This window comes from Macaca mulatta, chromosome 1 (assembly GCF_049350105.2).
Source record: "Macaca mulatta isolate MMU2019108-1 chromosome 1, T2T-MMU8v2.0, whole genome shotgun sequence".
Lineage (NCBI taxonomy): Eukaryota > Metazoa > Chordata > Mammalia > Primates > Cercopithecidae > Macaca > Macaca mulatta.
Genome location: NC_133406.1, coordinates 122,647,855 through 122,672,977, shown reverse-complemented (window position 1 = coordinate 122,672,977; position 25,123 = coordinate 122,647,855). Strand labels below are relative to the sequence as shown.

The following is a 25,123-nucleotide window of genomic DNA, read 5'->3' as shown; positions in this document are numbered from 1 at the left end:
ATAATGTCTATTGATAAATAACACTGTCCAACATTGGCTACTATCTGATACATACAGCATTTGCCACACACTTTCTAACAGGCACTAGCCACTGCACTAATTGTTTCCCAAGTATTTTCTTAATACTTATATAACTCTACAAAGCTGTCCCATTCTTAGTCTTGTCCTACAGATTGGAGATGCAGGTTTTTGGAGGGTTAGTTAAGTTACTTGCCTAAAGCCTTACAGAAAGTTTAAGTGGTGAATGGAGATCTCAAGTCAGATTAGTCTGAATTCAGAACCTGGGCTGTAAACCACTAGCTATGGAATGAATGGATGGTGTCCAAGCCCTGCCTGCATGTTATGTAACACACTGGACCAAGTGCTGTGGCATTCCGAGTGGGGCCGAAGCGGCTGCGGCTGTCGACATTGGCGATGGACTCCCCGAGGCCCTTCGTCCCACTAACTGCACACAGGTGGTCCCCGGGGCCAGAGAGCCACCGGCGTTCTCTCCCCGAAGACCACGCCTTCACCTCCAGCCAGTTTGCTTGGGGAATCTGAAAGGTGCCCAGGGCCCAGAAACCATTAAGTTTTTTCCGACCTCGCAAACACACACCCGAGGTAGGTGTGGGCGTTAGCCGCCTCACTCCTGGGGGCAGGGAGAACCAACGCAAAAATCCCCAGAGAGGCGGAAGAAAAACTGGCCTGCGAGAGAACTGGATGGACATGGGAAAAGCTTGGGGGAGAGAGAGTTATGCGGCAGGAATGGCAGAAAAGCGTACTAAGCAAAAAGAAAGGTGTCCCACTAACTCCGAAGTTAAGTGGTTGTCGACGCACCCCCTCTGTTGCGCTTGCTCAGTGCTGCCTCCCTGTGCACCCCGCCCCTTCCAGCCGCTGAGGATTTACTCGTCTCTTGGCAACCATTCACCCGAGGAGCCAATCAGAGGGCAGCCCTCGCCCCGCCCCAGCCGTCAGGACCCGGCGGAAGGGTCCCGAGAGGACTGGCTCCGCCCCGCCCCGCCCCTGGCTCCCCGGGGAGGGCGGCTCAGGGGCGGGGACGGGGGCGTGGTCCCGCCGTATAAGAACGGAGGGGGCGGCGGCGCGGCGGCTCACTTGGTGCCGCTGCCTGGGGGCTGTAGAGGTCGCGCTGCTCCTGCTGGGGCCTGCCCACGCCAAGGACCTGCCTCTGTTGCCTCCTCTTCCATCGCCCAGGTGAGTCCACGATCCCCTTCTCTAAAGGTGCGGGGATGCGGCGGCAGCCCCAGTGAGCCGCGAGCTCTGCTCTGGCGGGGGTCCGCCCCCCGCAAGCGGTGCTCAGGTCTTTGCCGAGCCTGGTAGGGGGCAGGCGGACCCGAGGGGAGCTGCGGACAGGTGCCGAGACCCGGTGCTCCTTTCCCCTCCTGCTCCCTCGAGGACCCCCGCCCCTGACACAGCGGTCCCAGAGGGCCAGAAGAGACGCTCCGAGAGGGAACTACAGCTTTCCAGAGACCTGGGGCTTGGCAAACTCCAGCGAGCTCCTGCTCCGCGCGTCCTGCGGGCTGCGCGCTGGCTGGGCGCAGGCAGGTCGTCCGAAGAGTGTGTGATCTGCGTCTCCGCTCCTACCTGGATCAGACGACGCCCCCCGACGCCCCTGCCCCCCTTCCTGGCTTGCAGTCCCTCGGGCTCGTCCCGACGCTCCCGCTGGCGCGCACACCTCCGCCGGCCCGCGGAGTGCGAATTCGAATTCGGCGGTTTCACTAGGCGCAGTTGGAGACGCAGCGGTCCGGGGCTTGGATCTGGTTGGGGAGGGGAGGGGCGCTTCCTAGGCTCATTGCCAAGTCCTGGGTTTTAAGGAGAAGGGCGGAGATCCTTAAGTTTAATGCACTCACTCGACTATGGACACCATGAGCAGCAAAGGGATCGAAGCCAGCGACTTGTGCGCTGCGCGTCTCTCGGAAACTTCTTGGGAATGCGGTGTCTGTGAAACCTGCTTCCTCCCCTTTTGAAAATGAAACTTGCTTACTGCGTAGGTGAAAAGCCACGGCGAGAGGGTCGACTCGGACGGATAGCGGTGCGGCTGCCCCGTGAGGTGTCGCAGTTCGGGGACTCCCTTCGCACTGGTAGCGAGGCAGGAGGGAGCAGGGTGGGAGGCGAGTCTCGGAGGAGGGTGACTTATCTGAAGAATACAGGTTGGTAGCCTGCACACCTGAACTCAACGCCGGCGGGCGAGAGAACCAAGCAGCACTACCTCTAAGTAAGGGCGTTCCCCTGGAGAAATGAATGCCTGGCGAGCTTCTGGAGAACCCACTGTTAGGGCTGGACCCTGCGGGAGGGATAGTGTCAGCTGCCTTCCCCTTCGGCCTTTTTTTTTTGTCCGGAGGTAGGCGTTTGTAGGGCTCTAACAAATTCCCTGGCTTAATTAAGTCAGGGCCTGCTTCCTTTTTAACATTTGTTTTCTTACGGAGATATAAAGTGCATACAAATGAAGTGCTTAAATGCGCTTATAGTAAGAAAGCTTTTATAAATACTATGTGCATAATTATTCGTATTGTGACAACTTGGTCTTCAGGTTACTTTGTAGGTGGGTTAGGAGACTGAACCAGCCCAGGAAATAAAGTTAGGGTGATTAGATCCTCCCAAAGTACACTCCTGGCTGGCTCAGCTGCCCTCTGCCTGCAGGAAGGAGGGTGACCGTTGTTGGCCACAGCAACCTTTCAACGTGAGTAACTTGGCAAGGAAGTGAGCCAGGAAGTAAGTTGGGCAGCCGCAAGAGTGGTAGGAGAGCTTACCCAGAATTTTACTGTCTTAAATCCCCAAGGGTATCATTGAGGGTGTGAGACCAGCCACGTTAGGCCCTGCGGTGTTAAAGGGGGAGGGGAATGGGGAGTAAAGAATGCTGACTTTTCTCTGGGCTTTTAGGGAAACCTCTGAGCTGGGCTGCAGGGGTTCTGTCCTTTGACATTCTTGTTTGTGAAGATGGAAAATGATCTCTGGAGTCAAGCTTAGTTTATTTCAGATAACAAACTTTTTCTCTTAAGGTATACCCATAGCTTTAGAGTACATATATTCCCAATAAAGAGTTTTGAGGAAGATTTTGGTATATTGTATATAATTGTTCAGGTAGCTATGCAGGGCGGCGGGTTGGGGGGGGGGTGTGCTCCCATAACAAAGTTTAAAAAAAAAAAAAAACTCTGCCAGGAGGCCTCTAAATTGTTACCAAAACAAAGGCCCCTAATTTCATAAGCAACTTTAGTGAGCACATAGAATTAACAGCCATATTCCTTATGCTGTTTTTTCCACAATACCTACCTTGTATCCAGGGATTAAATTCATGTAACTCTAAAGGAAAGGATTTGGCTCTTGGCCTGCTTGGCAGAGGGAGCATGACTTAGTTGTGCACCTGTGGCTGTCTCTACCTGGTTTCTTCTGTTCTACTGTGAGCACAGGTAGGCACTGAAATCTCCTGAGTTCCAGAGGCCCGTCACCACTCAGCTGTATCTCCCCATAGTGCACACATTCAGCCCACATCTTCCTGTGTTCAAGGCCGGGGCAGATCATTCACATCTTGCACTGCCGGTCAGACAACAGAATTCCTCATATTTCTGAAAGTCCAAGGAACAGCGCAGTGGTAAAGATAACTTAAAAGTGGACAGGAGTGCACGTATTTTCACAGTACCTTTAACCAGACACATTTGATAGAAAATTTAAAAACTTCATTAAAAAACTTGTTTTTACTGCTAAAGTACATAGGACCCTGTCTTCATCTTTTGTCTGCGATCAATGTTGTGTTCATGGAGTTACCTACTAAAGAATGGCAACCCAAAGCCTCTCGGTGGATGAGTTGAACCTTTTTTTTTTTTGTATTACCGAGAGAAGTCGTGGAAGCCCAAAACTAGTTTCACGAGTTAAGCTAAACTTGTGTTTTGGGATTTCTTGGTTTCACACCTGTCTCTGCGTGTAACATCTGCTATTTTGTGTGCATGTGTGTGTGTTTAGGAGTTAAGGAGTAATGTGGAATGTGAGGTTACTTGGAATAAAACATTATTGGGTTAGATAAGGTCTGTTGCTTTTTGTGTTGTCATTGAGGTAAACAAGGTACTATAGGAAAATGCTTCCTGCCATCTTGATGTTTTGACTATAGTACATTAAATTGGCATAAATTATATTATAATGAAGCAGACACCTCTGTGTTTAAAGAAATGTTCATGTGTTTAAAGCTGCTTGAGTACATTAGTACTGCTGATTTCTTGTGATGTTTTCAGGCGGTAAGATCTCTCAAACGTTTTTACGCTTTCATTGCAGGCCTCATAAAGAAGCTTACATTTGGAATTCAAATAGTTTAGAGGAAGCATCTTTATATAGCTCAACTAGGTAAGGAAACCTTAAGAATTGTTTAGAATTAATAGATTTTGTACAGCTGGCCCCTACAGTCTGTTCTAGAACTGTTTGAAAACTTCTTGGAACAACAGGAAAAAAAAATATGAAAAAAATATTGCTGATGTTAAACAACTCTCTCCATGTAGTATGTTTTTAGTTTCGGAGCTTGAGACTAAAGTCTTGGAATCTTGGTCACAAAACTGCATGGAGTGTTGTTTATTTCTTGGATAACCGTGATTGAGTCAGTAAGTAGTTAAGTGCTTCCTAGGCAGTAGTTAGTGCCAGGTGCTGAGGACGCCAAGGCAATGGTGTTTGGAAATGCCTCTGGAAGAGCTCTGGATGCGAGAGGAGCTGGGCTGGCTTTATCACACAGTCGAGGCACTCCGATTTCTCTCATTAGTCTCAGCCACTGGCATATGAGCGCCGGAAAGCGGGGTCTGTGCTCACTGCTGACTCCCCAGTGCCTGCTTGTAGAGCTGGCCTGGCACACAGAAGGTGTTCTGTCATTTGGATACATGTTCAGTTGGCGGCTTGCAAAGAGGGAGGTGTACTTGAAGTGGGTATTCTTCTGGTGGACTGAGGCAGGCAGGCCAATGGCTGAGTCCTTTTAAGTAGAGGCCACAGGGGTATAGGTTTGGAGCTGAGGGGCAGTGACTAGCTAATTGACCAACAGCTGAAACTCCTCAAGCTGAGCTCCAGACCCACTCCCTTAAGCACTTCCCATCCTTCCCACCCTCCCTGACACCAGCCTCACATGGCTCACTCAGCCTTTTCTCTCTGTTCACTCAGTTGCTAGTTCTGCTGATTCTTTCTCTTTTTTATTGTTTCCCACTGTCATCACTGACCTGGTTTAGGGGCCCGTAGACAGCAACTTGATGAGGGCAGTAAGTGAGTCCACCTCCTCTGCCTCTGGCTAGTTCTACAGTCCGTGCATTGGGAACTCCATCCAAGCGCACAGGGACTGCCTGCACCTCTGGAAGCTGAGCCTCCTCTTCAAGACCGTGCCTTCCTTACTCTTTACTCTTGACCGCCCCCATGGCGAGTCTCCCTAACTGCCCTTCTTTGCCTCACAGAACAGATACTCATATCTGCACAAAGGAATGCTACTCCTTTCTCGCCAAACGTTGAGTCCAGCTTCAGGCCCTTCCCACAGGCTTCTGACTGAACTTATCCCGTCTGAGGACCCGCTCATTTCATGCCTCGCTTCATTAATACTTTGTTGTTGTTGTTGTTTGTTTGTTTTTTTGAGACGGAGTCTCTGTCACCAGGCTGGAGTGCAGTGGCACGATCTCTGCTCACTGCAACCTCCACCTCGTGAGTTCAAGCGATTCTCCTGCCTCAGCCTCCCGAGTAGCTGGGACTATAGGTGCTCGCCACCACACCCAGCTAATTTTTTGTATTTTTAGTAGAGGTGGGGTTTCACCATGTTGGCCGTGATGGTCTTGATCTCTTGACCTTGTGATCTGCCTGTCTCGGCCTCTCAAAGTGCTGGGATTACAGGTATGAGCCACCGCGTCCGGCCAATACTTTCTTACAGTTCTGCCTTCTACCTTCTTTTCTAGTTCTTAAATTTTATCTTTGATTGGGTAAGCACGAAGTCCCATACTGTTACCATACTTAGCGTCCTATAAAAACATTTTGAGAAGAAAATTATCCACGAACCTGCCCACACCCTCTTACGTTGCCATAAGTGTCTCTCAACTTGTTTAGCCCTCATGAAGATAGAAGAGATAATCCTCCACCTTGCCTGGCTGCCTGCCCCTGATCCCCAAACACGGTCTATCCATCACTGCCCTCTGCTCGTTGTAGTTAGAGATGGGTATTAGGATCTCCACAGCTAGCCAGTGCTGTATGGACTTGGGTAGTTTCAATTGCCATTCCTGTGGAATAACTGCAGCGCAGCAGTAGCAGAAAGAGGACTGATCCAGAAGCAGAGATGACGCATACACTCATCGAGTGCCTGATACGTGTCTAGAGGCTTGCTTACAGCTAGCTCAGCTAGAGCTAGCGTTGCTGCTATCTCCTGTGCCCAGGCTGTTTGTCATCTTTTTACCTCCTCTGCCTCTGAGGCTGACTTTAGCTGTGGGGAGACCTGGGCTCTGGTCCTGGCAGAGCCTTTACCTCTTCAGTCTTCGGCTTCTTCATTATAATAAGGACAATAAATTAGATCAGTGCTTTCAGTAAAAATATGAGAGACACTATTAACTTCCTAGTAGTCGCATTAAAGAGTAGAAGTAGGTGAAATTTGGCCGGGGCAGTGACTCACACCTGTCATCTCAGGACTTTGGGAGGCTGAGGCAGGTGATCCCTCGAGTCCAGGAGTTCAAGACCAGCCTGTATGACACAGCAAGACCCCATCTATATAAAAACAAATTTTTTTTAATTAGCTGAGTGTGGTGACCACATGCCTGTGGTCCCAGCTACTCAGGAGGCTGAGGCAGGAGAATTGCTTGCGCCCAGGAGGTCAAGGCTGCAGTGAGCTGTGATCGAACCACTGCACTCTAGCCTTGGCAATAGGGTGAGACCCTGTGTCCAAGAAAAATGAAATCCATTTTAGTAAGTGTATTTAATCTACATATCAAATTTCATCATTTCAGTATGTAGTCAATGTAAAAAATCTAAATGAGACAGTTTACATTCCTGTTATCATATCCTTGATAATTCACTGTGTGTTTTTGCACTTATAGCGGTGCCTACTGTATTGGGCAGCATAAGTCTAGACCATCAGCAAAAAATGTTTCACTCTCAAGTTCTGATTCTGCGTGTGTGGGAGGCAAGAGTTAACAACCCAAAGTTATGGAAGGAGAGTATGAAGCAGGATATAAGCTCCACAGGGCCAGGGATCTTTGTCTCTTTCTTCCCAGGGTATCGCAAGCTCCTGGAGCAGTGCTCAAAACACAGTAGGCACGCACATTTTTGAAAGAGTGAAAGGAAAGTCAGTTATGCTAACTTACTGACATTCATTCACCCTGTGCGTCAGACTTGACACTAAAACACATGGTGTTGGATTCCTAGCCCAGTGCCCATTCTCTCGTTTTTTATGGTTTCTTAGAGAATAATAATAAGGCAATAGAATTTCAAGGAACTGCTGATAAAATCTTCTGAGACTGGCGGGGGACCAGGACTCAGTTTATCAACAATTAAATTTTATCAACAATTAAAATTTGAGTGAAATTGCAAGAGGAAATAACATTCGAGTCAAAGGTGTTTGAGCTGTCTAGTGACAGCACATTCATTACTTGATAAATGCTAAACATGGGCTGCTGCTGTGCGCAGTACCTGGAGGCCCGGAACCTGCAACTTGAATGCCAACTCCTAAGGGAAGGACCCATGCAAAACCCAAACCTGGACGGAACTGTGCCCGTAATTAGCATCTGCTCTGAAATGGAGGTCAGCGCACACTTAGACACGTGTGAACGGGGTATGTTTATGGTCTAACGTATGATAAGGGTGGCATTTGAGGAACTAAGAGTTGCTTGTCCCTTTCCTGATAAGGCCCAGCCAGGGAAGCTGCTAGTGATTAGACAGGACTTTTAACTGACTGAGGTCTTCCTTTTGGACAACTGTTTAAAGCTGTAGGCTGGAGAGTTAGATGGTAAAGTTGTCCGTGGAAGCAGCCTTTGATGAAACCCCGAGGGAGGCTGTCAGCTCTTAAACCCTGTGGATTGCGTGTAAACTGAGTCGTTCTTACAGTAAGCAGTCTCCTCCGTAGGAATCATCTCATTTTTCTCAAGTCTAGGCGATCTCTAGAACAGAAAGGCAGGCTCTCTTTGGGAAGCTCTTTAAATGAATTCAGACCAGTAACACCTTTGATTTAGAGAGAAGCAGTTGATGGTGGGAAGGTGGTTACCAAGTAGCAACAAGGATTATTTCCATTTCGAGTTGTGTGTGTAGCACTTCATGCTGACACCTTGGAAAAAAATCAAGGCTTTTATGCCCAGCTTCCATCTAAAGATGTCTGTGTTCTGACCTTGTTAATATTTCCATTTGCAACCACGTCAGAGTATTCCTTTCAACACTTGAACTTGTGTGGCATCCCCTGTTGTAATATCTGGGCCAGTGTTTTGATTCTGTTTGCTGTTTTGTGGCCACAGCGTTGGTTCTTCCAGCGTTATCTCTCCACCCACACTTGCTTAAGCATCCTATTTGCAAAGGTGGGAAAGAGCTTTCCGTTTGGAGTTGTCATTGGTGGGTGTCTGTGGACGGAGCCCAGTGATAACCTTTCAGACAGTGTGTTGGCTTCTCACTTCTCAGAAGTGAGAATTTATGGAGGCACCTTAGACAGCCGAGATCACAGCCTGGTTCTGTGGCCTGCCTGGGTTTCAGTCCAGGGCTGCTTTCCACAGCTCATGTGGGAATCTAACCAAATTTTTTGACTCTAGTAAACATCATTGGTAAATGGCTGGAGGATGATGATAACCTTGAGGAAACAGAATGAGACTCTGGCTGGATGTCATGGAGCTGAGAGTGAGAAAAGACCAACTGTGGGGTTTGTTGTGTCACTGACTTAGAAATGTTTTCTCTGGGCACAGCTTTGTGGCCTGGGGCAGTTATTTCTTTAAACTCAGGTAGAATGTGTTGCGGGCATTTAAGTGGGCAACTGTAAAAATAACGTCTTGGAAAAATAGTGAGCATAGGATATATTTTATTGGCCTTTTAAAAAGCAAAGCATTATTTTATCTGGTTTTATTGCTTCAGGCCATTCATACTCTGAGCTCCTTTTCCATGTACGTGAAACACTCGAGTGTCTGTTATCTGTAACTTTCATGTGTTTGGGGCTGTGGAGGAGTCTCCAGAATGTGGCCCCCTCCCTTACTGGGGGGTCAGGCCCTAGGGAGGAGCTGTCAGACAAAAGGCTTCCTCAGACTGCCTCCAAACCCTTCCTAGATAACTTCTGGCCTTCATCCCACAAGGAATTCAAGGAGTAAGGGAGGATTATTTTTTTCAGAAGGCCATATCCATGTTGACCCTGGTTTTTCTCCTTTCTGCCCAATTATCTGCTGCTGCACATGCCAAGCAAAATGACCAAGGTGCTTGGTCATTCAAAGCGCCTGGCTCTTTTCTTATGGGTGAAAGGGTCAAGGGTCAAACTACATGCGGGTGGGGGAAGTGACAGTGTCCGGTCTCAGGTTCAGCATTCATGAGGTCCTGTGTAGGTTCCAGACTTTCTGCTTTCAGTTTTGTTCCAGTTCTCCTTCCTGGGCTGGCCCTTTAAGTCCTGGTCACTTGCTGCAAATTTATCAACCATTTCTCTGTAGCTCAGTTGGGTTATTGGCTTCTTTGGTCTGAGAAGGTTGCCATCTTGACTGCAGCTTGTGTCCTGCTCTGTTGCTTCATCAGCCTGTCAACACTCTGATCTCCCAGCCATCAGAGCGAGTCTCAGTAGCTGTTCCTTTATTCCACGAGCAAAGCAGCATGCCTTTGTTTTCTGGATCAGGATCAGCCCATTCCTGATCATCTCCCTCCTGTGCCATTAATTTTTCCTCTTGTTACTGGTTCAGCAAGGCGATTGTCCCAGCACCTTCCACTCTTGGGTTCTCTCTCTCTTCTGGACTTGGTTTCTCTAAAACCACTGCTCTGCAACGTAGCCAGCATCTTGGAGTGCCCTGGGAAGTTAGGATCCTAGGCCTTCTTCTCCCAGCCATTGTTCCTTTAAAACAAATAGTAGCATAACAATGAGCATTTCTACACTTAATCACTTTCAGTTCTGGTGGCTCCAGCCTGGAGTTTCTGTGCTGACAGTTGTTAGATACTTCAGTTCTAAATGCTTCTCCGTTGCTTTCAGAATTTGCCATGTGGCCTTACCTCACTCAGGTGGCCTTAGTGGTCTAGCCAAACTTCTTTCCTAGAATGTTATTTTTAAAAAATCTTTATACCTTCCTTCCTTTTCTTTCTACTTATTGCCATCTCCTTCCTCTGACCACCTAAGCGCAACCAGCTCTTCTTCAAGCTCCCTGCCCCACCAAAGCTATCCACCTTTTAGGAAGACTCTTAAATACCTTTTCTGCTACTCACCAGCAGTGCATCTTTGGACAGTTTACAATTTGCACATCCTCTCTGTTCTCCAGTTTTCCCATCTGTAAGTGGGGGAGTAGGGGGAATGGTATCTTTTATAGGGTTGTTATAGGAATCAAATGATTGATCCAGATAGAGCCCTGAAAGCCCTGTTTTACTGCCTATTTGTGATGTTGTAAAATAATTTGGTGGCTCATTAGGGTACCCGGCTAAATATCTAGTCACATTTGGTGTCCCCTGGCCGTGGCTGTGGCTGCCGCTATATGAAGAGCCCTTGGAGGGCTCTGCATGTATTAGCACCTGCTGGAGAAAAGGATGTGGGCAGAACTAGACGTTTATATTATGAAACAATTGATGTGCTCCCCTACTGAGAAGTGGGATTTCCCACACACTGTGGCAATATATTATCTTCCTTGGTGTCTCTGGCCGGGTTGGGGGGAGCACCTCTAAGCCACCTGGCATCTTTTGCTTAACTGGAATCTGCACAAAAGGAGAGAGTAAAGACTGACTCCAGCTTTTTGTTATCTTCAGTGCATATGGTGGGGATGGGGCAATGGAAAGATTAGGTGTCACGGTTACATAGTGAACAGAAGGTTGCTGTGCCCTTTTTTGTTAGGACCAATAACGTCTGTTTTAGAAAAGATCACTTTAGTGGCTTTGAGAACTGGTGATCCCAGTGCACATGTGGGTTGTGACATGTGCTTGTCACTCTGTGTCCACCTCCCATCCACCATGACAGACCTTGAGCTTGGTGGGAGGGAGTCACCAATTCCCAGACACTCGTCTTGCAATTGGGGACCTGGGGTCAATTCGCTTAATCTTTTCTGAACCTTATTACTTAATTTGTGAAAAAGGGACAGTTGTAGCTTCCTTAGAGTGCCTATGAGGATTAGATGGGAATTGATGTGAAGTGGCTCATACTGAGTACTATTTCATTTGCTTTGACACACACCTCTACACCCTTCATTTCACAAGTGAATAAGAAATAGTCTCAGAGTCGTGGTTCTCATTCATCTTGCTAAGGGAAGAAGTGGGATAGGATAGCATGAAGTATATTGCCACCACTTTTACTTCTGCTTAAATTCTCCAGGTTTTCATATATAATGGAATGGTCTCTTTTTGTCTAAAGCTCTTGTACACAGTGGAGCAGTTTGTGTGGAAGATGTGTGGGAAGAGCCACAGGTGCACAGGTCCCCTGTTGGCCAGGAGCCAGGGCCCACAGGTGTCTTTGTTCCGTGTACACACTCCTCTTGGAGTCTGCCACCAGGCTTGGTCCATTGCCCAAGATTCCAGCTGTTACCCTGGGTTAGAAAGTTTTACTGGGAAGAACCACACATTTGAGGTAACATCCAGAAACTGTGAAAGAGAATTTGTCACCAAAGGAATGCTGAAATGTGTTTGGTTTTCTTTTGTATTCATAAACCCTCAGGAGAGTCAGAAGAAGGTAACGCTTAGTTGCCTCTGGACTGCTGAAAGCCCTCAATAGCTGAGAGCCTTAGTTCAAGCCTGAGCATTTTCCTGAAATTTTCTAGACAATCATTTCTATAGCTTTCATGTTAAAGATCACAGACCTAGACTTAAGATATATGCAGTCCTTAACTTGATAGATGTATGTCTCCACACATACCAAGAACCTTGTGGACAGTTTCTATGTCTAATGCCAGGCACAAAATAAGAATTAGTGTTGCTTTGACCAAAGACCTGCGTGCCAATGTTATAAATGCTCACAGTTACCTCCCCTCCAGCTTGTGCACCTGCCTCTCCTGCTCGCCCACCTTGGGTTCCTCACACTTTCATCGTGTTTCTGGAGTTCACCGGCTAGTCCAGAAATCTAGATAAGCTATGAAGCAGGACTAGAAATAGCTTTTCCCCCCCCTCTATTTAATGCTCAAACGTAGGTTTTCAGACCAATCTGCGTTGAGCAGCTCTGTCCTGAGCAATGGGAAATGATTAGATTAGACATCAAACTTTTTCTCAGGGACCTTGGTTTAACCTTCTGGCCTAGTTTGTCTTTTCCTTTTTTTGCTGCTGTCTCTGCAAACCTCTTTTTTTTTCTCCCCCACCTTCAGTGTGTGTATTCTACCTTTACTGCAGTCAGATAACCGAAGAGAAGGGAGTTCGAAAGTACCTGAGATAGTTGGTCATCTTGAATTGTCAAAAACAAAACCTGAATTCTCAAATCTGTAGGAACAAATGATGGTTTCCACCTTTCCCCATTTCTACTGTGCAAATACAATTAATCTGTTTCTCAAACAGTAAAAGGGAAATCAAACACTTTAGTTTGAATTTACTAGGCTTCAAATTAATTTGTTCTCTATTTTGTTAATTCTGCTAACTAGAATTTGCCTTTAACCAGGGCCTTTCATGAATTGGGAATGTGTGTTCCACGTGATTCTTTTATGTGGGGATTATATCAGTGTTGATTTAACGTGGTTAATTAAAACTAAAAACTGTTGGACTAAGCACTGATGTGTTATCTAAACACTGAGGGCCTATGACTTGGATTTATTCTAGTAATACCAGTGTTTGTCTAAGTAACTTAAAAATGTACTTTTGGTATTTGAAATTGTTTGGATGAGTGAGGGACAATGAAGAATCCCTTTCTAATAGGCACAAGTGACTTATTTAATGCTCTTCTAATGAGCTAAGCACTCAGCCTAAATTTGTGTCTCCAGTGGCTTAAACTCCTCTCTGTGTAAATCATGGTAAATTGAGAAAGTGAAAAACTCCACCATGGACTTGGCATTCATCATGTCCCACACTGTGCTTTTATACAGACTTTCTCCCCCAGAATTTAACTCCAGTATTCATATATGTATGAGAAGAAGTTGGCATGGAAGATGCTAACCACAGGCATAATGTATTTCTGAAAAAAGTGTTTGTTAAAGTTTTTGCAACTGTAGCCAGTAACCAACTTAACAGTATCACAAGGGTAGCTCCATGTTTGAAGTGAGAAATAGCAATTCTGTGAAACTGAAAAAAAAAAAATTTCTTTTGGTTAACAAACGTTGAATGAGATGAGAGGAGATGGATTTGCATGATTTAGAGAGTTTGAGGGTTTTTTAAATGAGCATCTTTTAAAAAGGATGAGTAGAAACTTGACAGAAAGGCATTCTAGAGAAAAAAGTCTCTCTTCCCCTGTTCATCCCCTTATCTGTAGAGATCAACATTTATGTCTTGGAGATGAAGCTTCCAAGTGTATTTAATTTTGGCACATGGATGTGGGAATGCGGAATGTAGGGGGGAGGGGAGGAAAACGGGAATTGAAGAAGTTACGTAAGGCAACAGATGAATAGAAGGCTCCTAAGGGAGAAGCTTTAGGACATGGATCATAAGGTTTTAATTTTTCTTCAACTAATACATATATAGATTCCAAATTCAAAGGGTACAAAATAAGTTTTCTTCTTCTAACTTTGAATCTACTTCTCCCAAACTAGAGGAAGTATTTGGTACAGGCTATAACTACTACCTGTGTGTGTTTTCAGAGAGTTTATATGCTTGTGTAAGCATAGACTTTAACAGTTTTGCTGTTAACAGTTTTGCTATTAACTTGTTTTTCTATTAATGAGTCTTGATGAGCATTTCACAGTCATACAGAAAGAACAGCCATCTTGAATTGTCAAAAACAAACCCTGAATACTTAAATCTGTAGGAACCACTGCATGCATTTCTGTTTTTTTATAAACACATCAGCTCATTTAGCCATCTTCTATTGGTGAATACTTACAGCTTTATAAATAATTCTCCAATGAATATTTTGTGTATACTTGCAAATATACCAAGGATAAAATTCAAAGTAGAAGTAGAATCTCTATGTCAAAGAGTGTATCTCCTTAAAATTAAGTGTCTTCTGTCCAGAGAGAACCCACAAGCAGTATACTAGTCTGATTCCCACACATCAGACTTACTGATCTTTGCCCATTTGATAGATAAAAATGATACGTTGAGGTTTTAATCTGCCTGTCTCTTAAGTAAGGTTGTGGCTGTATTATGTGTTTGAGATGTAGTTTGTGTCCTTTGTGTCTTATCTGTTGGGGTTCTTCTGGTATTTCTGATTTGTTGAAGCTCCTTATTCATTAAGAAAATGAGTACTTTGCCTAATGTTACAAATATTTTTCCGACTTTTGCCTTCTGACTTTATGGTGTTTTTGAATTATATAGTCAAATATAGCCATTTTTGAGGCTTTTAGGTTTTACGTGACTTATAAAAAAAAAAAAAAAAAACTACCCACTGTGTGTAAGTATATATAAACGCATTTTCCCCTCAGTACTCTTAGAATTTCATGCTTTTACATTCAGTCTTTGATCTGTCCAATCTCGATCTTAGTTTGGCATGAAATAGGGAGCCCCTTTTATTTTTTTCTTTTTGATAATTTAGATAACCATCCAGATGTTTTTCTTCACTTTACTATTCTAAAATGCCTCCTTTAATTATATACTAAATCCCTTTACATATCTGATTTTATTTCTAGATTTAAAAAATTTTGTTCCATTGATTTGTCTTTTTGGGCCAATAACATGCCATTTCAATTATTGTGGTTTTGTGATATCTGTTACAGGCTAGTATGTATCATTCCTATTTTTCACAATGTTTTCTGGCTATTTCTGCCTCTCCTACCATATGAACCTTACAAATTCTGTCTAAAACAAATTCTAACTTTGAGTCTACTAGAAGTTCACATACTTTAAAATATATGAAAATTCTCAACCTGGTGTACTTCCCCCCACTAAAAAAAAAGGCTCATAGCTTCCAGACTATCACCAGTCTCAGATGTCCCTCCTCTAATGTTCAGAACCACGGTTCTAGCATAGGCGTAGTCCTGACTTTAATCCTACAAGTCGTCTTTTTGAAGAACTCCTTAAAAAAAGACTTGAGTCAGAATGTATTCCTATAGTTATTCTCCTCTGTAACATTATTGAGGTTCTGGCTGGAGATTTAAAAAAAAAATTGTTGCTTGTATCTCAAGTACTGATTGCATTACAGCCTCTGGTTGCCGTGTGACTTCTCATGCCTGTGTCATAAAGATGAGCCTTGAAAGCATAACAGGTGATTCACAGTAGCAAGTGAGTTGTATTTCTTTAGGTAGACCAACGTACCTGAAATCTATAAAACCCATGCCACCAAATCATAGTCTAGCTGTGGTCACAGTAAAGCCAGTGCCATAACTTTCTGTAATTATTTGAACTTAATTGTGTAGCTCAGGGTTCTCCATCCCCCAGACCACGGGGCAGTACCAGTCCGTGGCCTGTTAGGAACTGGGCAGCACAGCAGGAGATGAGTGGCAGGTGAGCGAGCATTACCACCGCAGTTCTGCCTCCTGTCAGATCAGCAGCACATTAGATGCTCATAGGAGTGTGAACCCTAGTATGAACTGAGCATGTGAGGGATCTACGTTGTGCCCTCCTTATGAAACTCTAATGCCTGATGATCTGAGGGTGAAACAGGAACAGGTTCATGCTGCAACTCTCAACCCCCACTTCCACGTCCGTGGAAAAGTTGTCTTCCACAAAACTGGTCCCTGATACGAAAAAGGCTGGGGACCACTGGTGTGGCACATACAGTGGACACAAATGTACTGTGTGCTAATCATGGGAGACCACAAAGAACTGCTAAGTGTTTAAAGGATATGGCAAAAAGAGAACTCTACTATCCCAAATCTGCCTTGAAACCAAATGCCAGTCACATTATTCATCACAGATTTTGCTTGGGATCCATAACCTACGAGTGCTTTGTAAGATGATCTAGATAGCCTAGGACTTTTTAATGCTGTTCAGAGACACTTTTGTCTTCCCCTCCACGAGTACTCTGTAGCAAGCAATAGAGCACTCATCCCCAGAGAGGTCCTGCAGATCCTGCTGTGATCACATACTCAGCCCACTGCTTTCTGCCTCTTGGCCCCAACCAAGAGCTCATGTTCTCTTTCTGTTGGCTTGTGTCCCCTCTCTATAAGTGAACTCTGTGGCCTTCCTCTTCACCCCAACCAGGGACACCCTTTCTTCTACTTTTATATTACATTTAATTTCTACTACTAGAGTTGTCTACACCACACACTGCCTCGTATTGATACCTCATATTTTCACTACCTTCTTGATGGGAGAGCCTGAAGAGCTCATCTTCATGTACCTAGCAATGCCCTGACAACCAAGTAACAATCATAGGGGATCCCTGGCACCGGTGCAAGGCCAGAAATCCATGTTGGAACCCTAGGAGAATGCATGCCGACGTGTGTTCAGACACAGCAGCTTCCAAACAATGAAACTGCAGAAGTCATTGGGATGGGTTTTGTGTGTGTCTAGCAAGTCAGAAAGGCGGAGGGGGTGGGAAAACTGTTCACAGTGAAATCTGAGGACAGCACCTTGACTCTTTGTTTTGGGTTTTACATCCATCTAGCAAATATTCGACTCGTGGCTCTACAGGCACCTTGACATTTTAATATATGAGTATTTGCTTTTATATATTAGGATTTCCAGGGATCCATTGTGTTTTATTTTTTGATAAGTATAACGTAGCTGAAAATTACTTGGGAAACTTTGTGGTCCTAGCAGATGAAGTGGTGGTTTTCTCCTAGTACTCAGTGCCAACTTTATTCTCCTCGGGTAGCTTTAACGTACTATTTTTTTTTCCCAAGTCCACTTAAAGGTACACACTGCCCTGAGGAAGTTGGCCATGTCCTGTGTCGGGCATCCATCCTAGGAAGAGTGGTTCCACCACATAGGTGACCTAACCTTTTGTTGACTAGAAATTTCGTCGTAAAAACAACTCCTTGCTTCTACCCTAGATGACAAGTACTTGTTAGGACAGACTTCTCCTGTCATGAGAATTTTGCTAAAGGAACATGCTTTATTCCAGTAGAAGGGGTTGGACTCCCACTTATTGGTGAGATGGTAGCCCAAAGTTGAGAATTCATCTACTTGTGGAGTGAAGGAAGTCATGTGTGTGTGTGTGTGTGTGTGTGTGTGTATTGTATATTCTGTGTGTGAGTGTTGTAGCCTAGGTGTCAAACAGGTCAAGATGTGGTTAGGGAGCCAGAAAGCTGGAGAAGTAACTAATTCTTCTGCGGTCCTATACGGTTTGCTAACATTCTGTTTTCAGCACATTCGAAACACACTCTGTCTCAGCACACTCCACCCTCACCCAGAAAAAACAAGCAAAACAACACAACCCCAAACAAAACAAAACTATGAAGTAATCTAAAGTAATATGGAATGAGTTTGTGTGTTTTTGTCCTTCTCTGCGGAGTCACTGTTTTTTACATATTTAACTCATTGAGTCCTCACAGCAACACTGAGCAGTAAGTGCTATTTATCACCATTTTATAGGAAGATGTTCAGAGATTAAATAATGAGTTCCTTGAGCTGCTTTGCCATGTAGAAGCGAATCCTAACTCTGTTTCTCACCCCTCACTTTCAGTTTCCCCAGCCAGAACATCCCCCGAAGATGGCAGAGGAGAGCAGCTGTACCAGGGACTGCATGTCCTTCAGCGTGCTCAACTGGGATCAGGTTAGCCGGCTGCACGAGGTCCTGACTGAGGTTGTACCTATCCACGGACGAGGCAACTTTCCAACCTTGGAGATAACTCTGAAGGACATCGTCCAGACCGTCCGCAGTCGGCTGGAAGAGGCAGGCATCAAAGTGCAGGACGTCCGGCTGAATGGCTCTGCAGCTGGCCACGTTTTGGTCAAAGACAATGGCTTGGGCTGCAAAGACCTGGACCTAATCTTCCATGTGGCTCTTCCAACAGAGGCAGAATTTCAGCTGGTTAGAGATGTGGTTCTGTGTTCCCTTCTGAACTTCCTGCCAGAGGGTGTGAACAAGCTCAAAATCAGTCCAGTCACTCTGAAGGAGGCATATGTGCAGAAGCTAGTGAAGGTTTGCACGGACACTGACCGCTGGAGCCTGATCTCCCTCTCCAACAAGAATGGGAAGAACGTGGAGCTGAAGTTTGTCGACTCCATTCGGCGTCAGTTTGAGTTCAGTGTGGACTCTTTCCAAATCATCCTGGATTCTTTGCTTTTCTTCTATGACTGTTCCAATAACCCCATCTCTGAGCACTTCCACCCCACCGTGATTGGGGAGAGCATGTACGGGGACTTCGAGGAAGCTTTTGACCATCTGCAGAACAGACTGATTGCCACCAAGAACCCAGAAGAAATCAGAGGCGGGGGACTTCTCAAGTACAGCAACCTTCTCGTGCGGGACTTCAGGCCCACGGACCAGGAAGAAATCAAAACTCTAGAGCGCTACATGTGCTCCAGATTCTTCATCGACTTCCCAGACATCCTTGAACAGCAGAGGAAGTTGGAGACCTACCTTCAAAACCACTTTGCTGAAGAAGAGAGAAGCAAGTACGACTACCTCATGATCCTTCGCAGGGTGGTGAACGAGAGCACCGTGTGTCTCATGGGGCATGAACGCAGGCAGACCCTGAACCTCATCTCCCTCCTGGCCTTGCGTGTGCTGGCGGAACAAAACATCATCCCCAATGCAACCAATGTCACCTGTTACTACCAGCCGGCTCCTTATGTCAGTGATGGCAACTTCAGCAACTACTACGTTGCCCATCCTCCAGTTACCTACAGCCAGCCTTACCCTACCTGGCTGCCCTGTAACTAACCTTGAGACCTGAGGGTTTCCACAACGGCAACCCCAATAGGGCTAGGGCTCTCAGGTAGGGGAGCCTCCTTCTAGATGTAGGTGTTTGGCTTTTAAAGGGGAACTCAGCTCTGATTCTGCTTTTTTTTTTTTTTTCTTTGTGTACCCATTGGAATGGGTCTACAGTGTATCATGAGCCAACCCTAAAAGGACCCATATTACAGTGCCACGTTGGAAAATGCTACGGGAAGCATGACCTAGCCACATCTTTCCAAGATAGACACTACCATGTCACGTCCCAAACGTTAGCATGTGGGGGTTGAGCTCTGTGCAGTAATCGACATTGGGAGAGTTTGGGCAGCGCATGAGAAGTGCTAAGCTACTTGTTTTCTCACTTGAGCCTGAGTAGGCTGCGTTGGCCCTCACTTGGGATTCTCAGCAGTTACGTGAAAGTTGTGCTGACAATCTCTTCTCTTGTATCAATTTTAGTCAGGCAGAAAATGTTAAACATGAGGGTGCTCTTGTGACTTAATTTTTGTTCAAGGGACTGAATTGCTTACGTTTATTCCCTGTCAGCAGAGCGGAGAATGTCATTCATCAATAAACCAAAGCCAATAGCTGGAGAATTGAGATCTGGTTGAAAGTGGTTTATGGTTTACATGCTGTACTATCCTGAGGAATTGCGAGATATTGCTGAGGAAAAAAAAAAATGACCTTTTCTTGAAATGTAACTTGAAAACAAAATAAAATGTGGAACATAATGTTTAATTAGAATTGTGCTGGTGGTAGTGGAAGGGGATAATTGTAAATAGGAAACATGAATGTTCATTTTTTTCTTTAAGGAATTCTTATTAAATGACTCCCTGCCTTTTTTTTCTTTTTTCCTCATCAGCTCTTTCATGGCTGACTTTTGTTTTATTCTTTCTAAGACTAAGGATTGTGCTGAGTCCAGAGTCATTGTGGTAACTGACATGAGGGTCTTCCCATGTTTTAATTGGAAACCCATTTTGGTCACATTCCAAGTATGACACAGCTGTTCTTCTGGAGTACTTTGGCTATTTTTTGTTTTTGTTCTTTTTGTTTTTTTTCAAAAATAGTAACTTCCTTCTCCAGGTGTGTTTGACAGCAACTCAATTCAGGAATTTCAGTAGAACTGAGTGACCTGTGGAACTGCTTTAGAATCTAACCTGCTGTCTTCGTGCTGTGTGTGAAGGGGAAGGTAGGGGGTTAGCATTAAGTTTGGCCTTGTGTGCATTGGTGCTACCAAGGCACTTTGAAATCATTCCAGTATATTTGGGAAGAATTGAGTGAATGAGAATGCTCTTCCTTATTCTGGTAGATTTGACTTGTTTATATTCTGCACTTTAGAAGGAAAACAGTGTTAATCTCTAGTCGAAAGAAAGCTTAGTAAATGAGAGAGTTCTAGGCTACTGTGGCTTTTTCCAGTAGATTTAGATGAGATTATGTGTTTTGAAATGTTTTGTGGGGTCCCTTAGCATTACTTTAGGGCAGAGACACTCAATGTTGCCAGCCAGCTTGGGTTCCAAAGTGATTTAATCAAATTCATGCTCCTGATTTTTTTTTTTTCCCTTCCTTTGGCTATAAAAACCCAAAGCCCGGAGTGATTGTTTTCTCCTTGCTTTAAGCAATGAAGTTTATCCTAATGCAAAAGAGCTTAGTAGAAAATGAGTGGTTTACCTTTTTCTAAAAGTATATTTTCAAGTTTATTCTGGAATGTGATATCTTGGTCGTCTTAAAAGCGGATCAGACATGACTGAAACTCAAGGCTTAGCTGGTATCTATGTTGTGCTGCATTAGGTGACTAGAAGCCACTTATTAGTGTAATCAGCTCCTGTTTCGCTGCGAGCCTTAGTTATATTTGAATTCAGCCGCTTTGAGTCAAGGCCGGTTCTAATTGAGGGGACCCAGGGTGCTTCAGTGTTAAGAGTGGGGCGATGAAGAGTGAACCCCGATGAAGAGTGATCCCAACTTGAAAACTATCTGGTCATTCATGACCTTAAAAAGCTGCCATTGTGGTCAAATGGCATGTGTTTGCACAAAAATGACAGATGTGTTTAACCAAAGCTTTGAAATGGGATGAAGCCGTCAACAGAAGCACTTGCGTAACAGAAATCAGTATTTCTTCTACCTAGAAGGTTTGGGGACCAGAGTAATGAGGCACCAGATGGAGATAAGATCTGCATCAAGTAATTACATTTCCAGTTTGTCCTTGGGGTTCTTTCTGCTTATTATTATTCTTTTTTTCCTGTCTGGTGATAGTCCTCTTCTGAGGATGAAAGGAGGCACAGAAGTTGCAAGAAAGACCCAGTCCCCAGTCTTTGCCACCATTGCACCATGGTAGCCTCGGAGTCCCTTCACCTGACCTTTTTAGTCAGCTCAGATCTTTTTGTAGTTTGAGAATAGACATGTGTTCAAGAGCTATCAGGGTTAAAAGCTTCACTGACCAAAGCTGTACTTTTAAAACACAACCCCTGGGCTAGTGATGTCTCCACTTGCTCTGTGAGCCTTTTGCCAGCCTCAGAATAGGCGAGGTGACCTTGAATTTCAGGTCCCTGGAAATTCTAGCTGAAACCTGCCTTTCCTAATGCTCACACAAGCACCAGGTACCCTGAACTTATACTGCGTCCAGTGGTTCCTATTTTGTGTGTGTGTGTATGTGTGTGTATGTTGAGGAACATGAAACTTGGCAGTAGCAGGGGGCACTGAAGTTCACATGCAAGTTCTAATCTAAATTTAAGCAGTCTCTTGTTTGTTTCGGGACTCTGGTTTGACTGTTTTCTGATGGTTTCGGCATGTCTGCAGCCTGTTCTCCTAGCCTGCTGCTTGGAGTCAGGTTGAGCATCAGTGAGATGAAGACAGTACCTTTTCCTCTAACATTGGCAGAACAGCACGCACGGGATGCCTGACCTTGAGCTCTAGTCTCCCCTTTAAATCTTACCTTGGCAGTGACACACTATTCCTTATTCAATAATCTCAATGCTGAAACTGAACTCTATTACTAATGCCTTCCAGTCAGAGTTCCTGATGGGATGCCTATGGAATGTGGTATGGCCCACACCTGGGGGACCTGGCAGATGGGGTGAGTTGGGTAAGGAAGATGATGCTTAGTTCCTGATAGATGCTACAGATGTAGTTTGGCATTTCAGCTTTTTCCAGTTTGATTTTTCACTGGGGTTTGAGTCACAGCAAGCTGTGTATGAACTTGTGTTTTGTGGTGACACATTAATAATCAAATTGCTAAAGCCCTGAATCTGCTTATTCTTCAGCTTCACCTCTGCACTAACCCCTCACCCTTATGGTACGTTAGGATAACTAGTACTGCTTTGTTGACTTTGGGAAATGGTGCCACTCAAAAGCAACTTCCTAACTTTAGGAATAACTCCTTTGTAGTTTACTTTCTGGTACTGGTTGGTGCCTTGTATTGGGATACAGCTATATTCTTAGCTCAGATGTCCTCTTTTAGAGAGCAAAGTAGTTATCCAATGGTGAGAAGAGACCCTGATACTCATGGGGGCCATTCCTTCCTGGGTGTCTGACCAGGGCTCTGTGTCAGGCAAAACCTTCTGGGTGGATTCTGTAAGAATCCAGTTTCCAAGGTTAGATTCACATCCCTAATCTTGCAGAGACTAGAATTTCACAGCTCACTTTGGAACATATTCGAATTCAACCAGTTAAAATCAGAGGACCAAGTCGTGGGGCCGGGGTGCGGTGTTGAGGAGAGGTATTTTTAAAGATCTGGCAACTTTTCAGGATTATTTGTTGAGAACTCTAAGGTGAAGATCAGGAAAGAAAAGACTGTGTGTGTGTGTGTGTGTGTGTGTGTGTGTGTGTGTGTGTGTAGTTCAAGTGCCTAAATCTTGTTTACCTATCACTTTTTAAAAAATAATTGAAGTGTAAGCTAAATAAAATGCTTGGAGTTTTGCCTGGGCTTAGTGAGACTTGGTGCAAATTCTCGTGTGTGTTTGCATAGGAAGGTGAGATGACCATCTACTAAAGAGGAAGTAGCTAAATATGGATCTGTGGGTGTTTTTTAAAAAAACTCAACCTATCTGGTATTTTATTTTAATGGATAAAAATGTAATTTTCCTAAGGTAGCAACTTATTTCCAAATTAATATAGATGAAAAATAGATACCCATTAGACTAAATTGAAAGCTTTTTGTTCTATATTTGCATAGCCTTTGAGATATTAATTTCTTAGCAGTGCCTAGGAGGTCTGGGGTTTCCTCTTTGGTAGTGGTCACTAACCTTACTTGATGCAGATAAAATCACTTGTCAATGCAAAATGTGTTAGAACTTGATAAAGCTTTGAGTTTGAGAAATAAAAGTATATTTAAAATTTAAATAAAACTTGTCATTTATGCTCATTGATTTGTTTCTCCTCAATGATGAATTTATTTTACGTTTCAGGAAACATGTTGAATAGAGATAGGAAGCTGTCAACATCAGCCTTGGATATGTCTCTGAAGGACAGATGCTTTCTTTGGGGGGAGGGTTGTGTGGTTACCTTGGAGACCACAAATCCCTTAATATTTGGGCTCTTTTTCAAGGAGCCCAGCTAACATAAACTAGTCTTGGTTGTTGACCACAGCCTTCCAGCTAATACCCACGGCAGGTGGAGTCTTGCAGTCTGCCTTTGCTGGCACCTTGTTTAATTCAGTCCCCTTAGCTTCTAGCCCACTTCAACAACAGCAAAGAAAACAACTTCAGCCATACATGTACAACGACTGTAGTTTCTTCACATTTTTAAAGAAGTATAGAAGTGAACAAGTGATACTTGGAGTGATTGATCGATATTTGAAGGGTATAAAGAGATACTATAGACTTTGATTAGCAACCTTCTTCCTCATTCCTTTGATGTAATTCACAACAACCCCTGCCCACCCCAAGTCCTGCCCCTTCCGTGGCCTCCCTTCTGTGTGGAATTTCTTTGAACTCCTATGGCATTCTCCTAATTGTCCTCATTAAACTTATGTCTTTGGTTGTGTAAAATCCTTCATCCCCTTGCCTCCACCTGTCCCTGCTCCTCCTCAAACCTTTCAGCCTAGGATGCACATACTCTGGAGTCTGGTATGAGTCCTTCTTGGGCATGTTTACTCAGTAAGTAACCCTTGCTCCTCTTAAGCCCTGACTGCCAGCTCACTCTATCCATGTTGCCTCTTCACTCCTCCCTTCATTCTGCCCATCCACGTCCATGATGTCAGTGACCTCTTTAGCTTTATGATGGACTACATCTGTTCTAGTCATCTACTCACATCGGTTAGACACTATCTGGATCCAGAACTGTTCACGAAGGCTGGAGCGACATTCTTCTCTTTTCACTACAAGAACTGGGATCTTTGAAGAGCAGTTTTCTGATCTTATGTTTGCCCATCAGCCATCCCCAGGATCTTCTTCCTCCTCATTTTTACTGTGCGTGCCTTCGGAAATGTTCCTTGACTCTGCCCTCTTGGTTGTCTTCAGTTCTTGCTTGGGCTATTTCATGAGTCTTGTCTCTATCTTTCTTGACTCTTTCAAGGGCTCTTTCTAAAACAGATGTGCCTGGGCCCCTCCCATACATTAAAACCCGTGTAAGAGTCTACTGTGCAGGAGCAGATATCTGGAGCCCTTTACAGCTAGCTGGTCCCAGTCTACCTTCCTATCCTTCGACCTTCTCTACTAAGCTGGCCTACTTGGAGTTCTGGAGCACACAGCTGCTTCTGTGCACCTGACCCCAGCAGGCTTCTAAAATCTCAGCTAAACGTCACCCCCATCCTCACCTCCTCTGGCTTGCCAGGCTCTATGCCCCCTCCCCCTTCCTACTCTTTCCATTCGTATTCTTACTGGGTTGCATCAGCTCTTCACCCCACATTGTGAACACCTGCATGCTTCATTCTCTGCCCACTTTTCATGTAACTGGCATAGATTTGGTGCTTCAAATGTTGAACTGGATGGGTTTTTCCCTGAAGGACTTGTCCTTGGGCCACTAGCCACTTAGAGGCTGAATCCTGGATGTTTACCTGAATGTGTTGTAATGCCTCATTTTGGTGCCAGAAACCATTTCAGTCCCAGACATTGTCCAGACCAATATTTATACGCAGGACAACTTGTGTGGGATGTGCTGGTGCTCGGCTTCCTGGAATGAGTCGTCATGTCCTGGACACTAACACAATTGAACACA

The 25,123-nt window shown here is 44.8% G+C and overlaps 1 protein-coding gene across 4 annotated transcripts; it reads left to right on the top strand.

Annotated features, from left to right (window-relative positions):
- Window positions 1-1,070: 1,070 nt before the first annotated feature.
- TENT5C (terminal nucleotidyltransferase 5C) lies at window positions 1,071-23,313 on the top strand. 4 transcript variants are annotated; one of them, XM_077993895.1, is made up of 4 exons: window positions 1,096-1,191; window positions 1,393-3,404; window positions 4,261-4,329; window positions 17,762-23,313. In XM_077993895.1, the coding sequence occupies exon 4, from the start codon at window positions 17,789-17,791 to the stop codon at window positions 18,962-18,964; it is 1,176 nt and encodes a 391-aa protein (XP_077850021.1). In that variant the 5' UTR covers window positions 1,096-1,191; window positions 1,393-3,404; window positions 4,261-4,329; window positions 17,762-17,788; the 3' UTR covers window positions 18,965-23,313.
- The last annotated feature ends 1,810 nt before the right edge of the window (window positions 23,314-25,123 follow it).

Excerpts from the sequence above, each read along its gene's own strand:
- TENT5C (XM_015147367.3), top strand. The coding sequence starts at position 17,789 with ATGGCAGAGGAGAGCAGCTGTACCAGGGACTGCATGTCCTTCAGCGTG.